Raw genomic sequence first — 5,715 nt, forward strand, 5'->3', positions numbered from 1 at the left:
AGAAAAATTAAAAAATAAAGATAAAAATCCAATGCATGTATAAATAAATTAATAAATACATAGTTGAACAGTCATCATATGCAGTTTTCATACGTGCGTCTGAAATGGGAAGTAATCCCTGCAAATAAGTCCCTGTGTAAAAATCTCTGCATATAGACAGTTGGTAGAGCACAAGGTTCTTAACCTTAAGGTCGTGGGATCGAGTCCCACGGAGGGCATTTCATAATTCGAAGGTCTTCTACGGAAGCTGCTCTCAACCTGGTGTTAGGGGCAGCCTACTATCTTACCTCTCCCTTACTCCATTACATATGGGAACAAGGGAAAGCCATTTGATATGCCAACATCACAATTAATTTTTTAATGGTAAAGGATCAAAATAGAAACAAAAGGTAACATCATGATTTAAAAAAATAAAAATAATGTGACCAATACATAAAGTAAGTAATAAGTGGATGACTAAATAAGTAGTTTACCCTATAATAGTTCAGTCGTGTTAAATTGACCTCCAACTATTTAGTTTTCCACAATTCTCTCTAATTTCACGAAGCTCTTACCAACTCACATTCGCCTGCCGAGTGCACGCTGGGTCCCAATGGACTTCACCAACCCCTCCCGGTTGGAAAAAACCCAAAAGTGTCGGTCCAACCGGGTTTTTCAAGTTCTACATAATCTCCTTGCATTTCCTCATTCAGCTCAGCTCCAAAGAAAAAATGGCAGCCAAAGCAGAAGAAGAGCAATCTCAGGCTGGTAGGCACCAAGAAGTTGGCCACAAGAGCCTTTTGAAGAGTGATGAACTTTACCAGGTAAGTTTTCATTTGTAGCCCATGTTTGGGAATTGGTTTTTCATTTCATTTTGGTTCTTTTTTTGACAGTACATCCTGGAGACTAGTGTGTATCCCAGGGAGCCTGAACCCATGAAAGAGCTCAGGGAGATAACAGCCAAGCATCCATGGTTATTTCTTCATTCCCATCTCTCAAATTATATATATACAACTCTTTGCTGATTATTTCTTTCAAACAGGAACCTTATGACAACATCAGCCGATGAAGGCCAGTTCTTGAACATGCTTCTTAAGTTGATCAATGCCAAGAACACCATGGAGATCGGCGTTTACACTGGCTACTCTCTCTTAGCCACTGCCCTTGCTCTCCCCCATGATGGAAAGGTACCTTTCATTTACCTCATCATTGAATTTGTCCTTTAAATAACACCACAAACTGTTTTTGCAGATCTTGGCTATGGATATCAACAGAGAAAACTACGAGCTGGGTCTGCCTGTTATCCAAAAAGCTGGTGTTGCACACAAAATTGATTTCAAAGAGGGACCTGCAATGCCTTTCCTTGATGAATTAGTCCAAGATGTAAATTTCACCAACCCCAACCATCTTCTTCTTTTTGTTTCTTGAGAAATTGTCAAATGAACTGAATCAAATATAAAAATATGGCAGGAAAAGAATCACGGGTCGTTTGACTTTATCTTTGTCGATGCCGATAAGGACAACTACATAAACTACCAGAAGAGGCTGATTGAGCTGGTGAAAGTAGGTGGTTTGATCGGCTACGACAACACCCTGTGGAACGGCTCGGTGGTGGCTCCGCCTGATGCTCCGATGAGGAAGTATGTTAGGTATTACAGAGACTTTGTTTTGGAACTCAACAAGGCTCTCGCTGTTGACCCCAGGATTGAGATTTGTATGCTCCCTGTTGGTGATGGAATCACCCTTTGCCGCCGCATCAAGTGAACCACCATCGCCGCCGCCCAAGTTTCATCAGCTCCCGTTCGGCAAACCGCATATTCTGTTTTCAAATATAATAATTGTGTATTTTTTATCATAATGCACGGTGGATGATTGATTATTGAAGAGCCGTGGATCAATTCCTTCAAATTCATCATTTGATATTAAACTACAATTAAATTATTTTATTTTTAAAACTTTTGCCACATTGAAAAAATATAAATCTTAAATTAATATGAAAATTAACATATGAAACTAAATATTTTAAATAAATTATATAAAAATATTGGAACCAACGAATTCTAAATCGATAGGAAACATTTTTGAAAAATAAACCCTAGCAAAGTTAAATAAAATTTAAACTTGATTCAAGAATATTATAAAATATTCTTTATATATATTATTACTTAAAAAGATTGTACAATACCTAAATTATTTAGACATTCTTCACTCTTAAATTATAGGATATTGAGTGTTTAAACATAATCAATCTAATTTCTATTATATATTACATCTATAATGACGTGAACAGGAGTCAATAAAATCAAATTGACTTTAAAATACCCATTTTTCTTTAGCTCTTGATTTATTTAAATCTAACTCAAATTTTAAATTCAATTAAGTTTAATTTTAAAAAATTCGAGTCAACCAGAAAACTAAATTTTAGATAAATTATTTGAAGGTTTTATAGTTTGATTCATAGTTTCATTATTCTTTTAATTTTTCATTCATTTTAAGGTTATCTTCTATCGAATTTAAACTACATACTCCCAAGTCATTGTAAAATACCTATCAATTTAATTCAACAACTTCACATAATTTTCTTACTTCTTAGTTCAACAACCTCCTTTTTTTTAGTTCATTTTTTTTACCAAATTTAATACATATAGAATAGCTATGTAACTTAAATTCTTTTTTTAACAATAAATATACTATGCTTTTCTCCCTTAACTTTATATTTTTTTCAATTTGATTTTTTACCATAATTTTTCTTTTAAAAAAATCTCATCAATTCATTGATTTCTTTATACTATTATCAATATTTTATCTTCAAAATATATTTAAAAAATAATATTATAAATATATTTTATTCGATCAATATAAATATATATATATATATATATATATATATATATATCTGTTCTAAATACTTTTAACTATTTAAAAATGAAACTTTCAAATAATTTACGTTGTTGATAGTTAAACCTGAGACTTCTAAGAATAAAAATCATTCCTTTAACCATTAAGGTAACTTGATTTGTTAATATATATATATATATATATTAAACAAACCTATTCAACTTAGATTTTATAGACTCCTCACAATTTAACTTCATCCACAAACTACTAATACATATCAATGTTCACATGCTAACAACTTTTATGAAAATTTTATTAATGGAGTACATAGTTAACATGTATTAACAAGTTTAAGATGGAATTAAAACATTCAAATATTTGAAAATCAATTTAAAACAAGAGTCATAGTTTGGGGATACAAATGAAACTTTAAAAGTCCAAATGAAAATAAAATGTTAAAAAGTTTAGGAACCAATCAAGATAGAGGATCAAAATTTGAAGACATATAATGCAATTAACTCTTTAAAGTTAATTAACTTTAAAAACAATGGTTTGATACTAACAAAGGTGTAAAAATAGAATCTCCTTTATAAAAGATCCATTGAATAGTTGAATCTTCAATTTCCACTCTCATCACATTAGAATGTTTCTTATATTGCCCAAATTTAAATCTAATTGGAGATTATATCCTACCATATATTTTTCAGCATAACATCATAAAAAGTTTCTATTCCCAGAAAGCGCCGCTACGACATCATCATCAAGAATCAACATTGAATACATGACACGCATTTCAAAGATTGGACCACAAACAAATGCAGAGCATTGAGGATAGCTCAAATTGAATGATGATACCGAAACAAGATCTGCAACCATCATTATTCATAGAGTTTCACCTGGTGGAAAATTCAGGGAATACGACAATATAACAAATAGAAATTCTAAGAATACTACCAAGCTTAGCTCAACCAAAAACTAGTTCAAGTTCCAAATGAACCTCATATCAAACTCTTCATTAGGCCTGCAACAAATTGAATGTTTGTTAATCATTCGGTGTGCGGTTCATTTATATATTAAACGAACAAACATGAACAAGACTTTATGTTCGTTTCATTAAATGAACAAACACGAACAAAAAAGACTCATTCTTTCATTTACGTTCATGAATGTTCAATAATCCCTCCATTTGTTTATGTTCGTTTATATTCACCTCAATCTTCAAATCCATTTGAAATATTAAAAGTAAATAACTTTAAATATTAAACACATTAATATTTTAAAAACCAATTAATTTTAAACCCAAATAAAAAAAATACTCAAATCAATTAAAGAAAATATAAATCCTCAAATTATTTGCAAAGAAAAAAAAATCATCTCAAATATAAAACCAATTAATTTTATGTTCATTTATGTTAATTCGTTTGTGTTCATTTATCATTTTAAAAAAAGAACACAAACAAGCTAAATTTCTTAATAAATGAACATAAACAATAAATTATGTTCGTTTAGTTCAAAACGAACGAACATGAACATACAATCATTCATGTTCATTAGGTTCATTTACAAGCTTACTCTTCAGTGTTCAAAAGCTCATACATTTTTAGTGAACAAACCTAAAAATGTTTAGCTTCAAGTATGAAAAATGCTTCCTTACCACGAGCACAAGCTTTTGAAGATTTACTAGATCAACTCAGTTGACCTATTTAAGCCATATCCTAGATCATGCAATTCATTCTATAATTTCTCACCTAGTCTCTTGCAATCATATTTCACGCGGTACACTATGCCCTAGTTTCCTGAAAATCTATTTCACTCGCTAAACTTTAATTCAAATATGGCTGACACAAATGGATCAGTTTAAAAGAAACCTAAACAATCATTGAATTACCGAACTAAAAATGAAAAGCAGCAGGCATATATCAAATAAAAAAAAGTAATCTGATGACTGGGTCAACATTAAGATTAAAGCAACGCAAACATTTAAATTCTAAAGTTCAGTCATGGCTAATTTTACCCAAACAAACTTGACAAAACTTAATTCATAATGAAGACGAACTTAATATCACCCTTAAAACACAACAAAACTAAACTTCCAAAACAAACCAGAAAAGTTCTTCAACGGTAACTCTTCTGGAACCTTGCCCTGGCACCTCTTCCACCGAACTTCTTGGGTTCGCACCTTCTCGGATCAGCCACCAGCAAAGTCCTATCGTACCTGACCAAGATATCCTTAATCTCCTTCTTGCTTTGTTCATCAACGTACTTCTGGTAAAATGCGACGAGGGCTTTAGCAATGCTCTGACGGATGGCGTAGATTTGAGATGTGTGACCTCCGCCCTTGACACGGATCCTCATGTCGACGCCGGCGAAACGATGGCGGCCAAGGAGTAGGATTGGCTCGACGGCCTTGAAACGGAGGATCTCGGGCTCAACAAGCTCGATAGGACAGCCGTTAATCTTGATAAGACCACGGCCTCGCTTGCAGTAGGTTACCGCCACCGCCGTCTTCTTGCGGCCGAAGCACTGTACTGACTCGATCGGTGCTCTTTCCGCCATTTTTCTTTCTTTTGGTTGAGAACCCTAGCGAATGAAAATGTGAGAGCCTTAAAAGTATTTATATATGGTGTGGGTTAGGGTTTCTGATCTCAGAAATGCTTTTCAGAAGCCCAATATTGGGCTTAATTCGACATGTTAATAGGTCCAGTTGAAGACAGGCTTTAAAGTCCAAAAGTTCTATATAAATTAATTCTGTAATATTATAGTTATTCGAAAAAATATTATAGTTTTTTTGGGTTACAAAAGGAATTGAAAAGCAGCACTAAAGCAAATTAAAGTCCCTGGGGAACGAAACTCCCCTTGAGTCAGCAGCCAAGGATGAAGCTACTTCCGCTGGAGGGG

At 33.0% G+C, this 5,715-nt stretch overlaps 2 protein-coding genes across 2 annotated transcripts; one reads left to right on the top strand and one right to left on the bottom strand.

The window, feature by feature from the left end:
• The first annotated feature begins 708 nt into the window (after positions 1 to 708).
• Positions 709 to 1,791, top strand: LOC120144536 (caffeoyl-CoA O-methyltransferase-like). Its single transcript, XM_039158579.1, has 5 exons — positions 709 to 803; positions 873 to 952; positions 1,022 to 1,166; positions 1,231 to 1,362; positions 1,450 to 1,791. Exons 1-5 carry the CDS (start codon positions 711 to 713, stop codon positions 1,741 to 1,743), a joined length of 744 nt encoding a protein of 247 aa, XP_039014510.1. The 5' UTR covers positions 709 to 710; the 3' UTR covers positions 1,744 to 1,791.
• A 2,985-nt stretch (positions 1,792 to 4,776) lies between these two features.
• LOC120144518 (40S ribosomal protein S16-like) lies at positions 4,777 to 5,418 on the bottom strand. The gene has a single exon (XM_039158558.1). The coding sequence runs from the start codon at positions 5,371 to 5,373 to the stop codon at positions 4,933 to 4,935; it is 441 nt and encodes a 146-aa protein (XP_039014489.1). The 5' UTR covers positions 5,374 to 5,418; the 3' UTR covers positions 4,777 to 4,932.
• Positions 5,419 to 5,715: the final 297 nt, after the last annotated feature.

Source organism: Hibiscus syriacus, unplaced genomic scaffold, assembly GCF_006381635.1.
Source record: "Hibiscus syriacus cultivar Baekdansim isolate YM2019G1 unplaced genomic scaffold, ASM638163v2 tig00110890_pilon, whole genome shotgun sequence".
In the NCBI taxonomy this organism is placed as follows: Eukaryota; Viridiplantae; Streptophyta; class Magnoliopsida; order Malvales; family Malvaceae; genus Hibiscus; species Hibiscus syriacus.

Excerpts from the sequence above, each read along its gene's own strand:
- LOC120144536 (XM_039158579.1), top strand. The coding sequence starts at position 711 with ATGGCAGCCAAAGCAGAAGAAGAGCAATCTCAGGCTGGTAGGCACCAA. Across the intron at positions 804-872 it reads AGAGTGATGAACTTTACCAG|TACATCCTGGAGACTAGTGT; the intron begins GTAAGTTTTCAT and ends TTTTTTTGACAG. Across the intron at positions 1,167-1,230 it reads CTCTCCCCCATGATGGAAAG|ATCTTGGCTATGGATATCAA; the intron begins GTACCTTTCATT and ends CTGTTTTTGCAG.
- LOC120144518 (XM_039158558.1), bottom strand. The coding sequence starts at position 5,373 with ATGGCGGAAAGAGCACCGATCGAGTCAGTACAGTGCTTCGGCCGCAAG.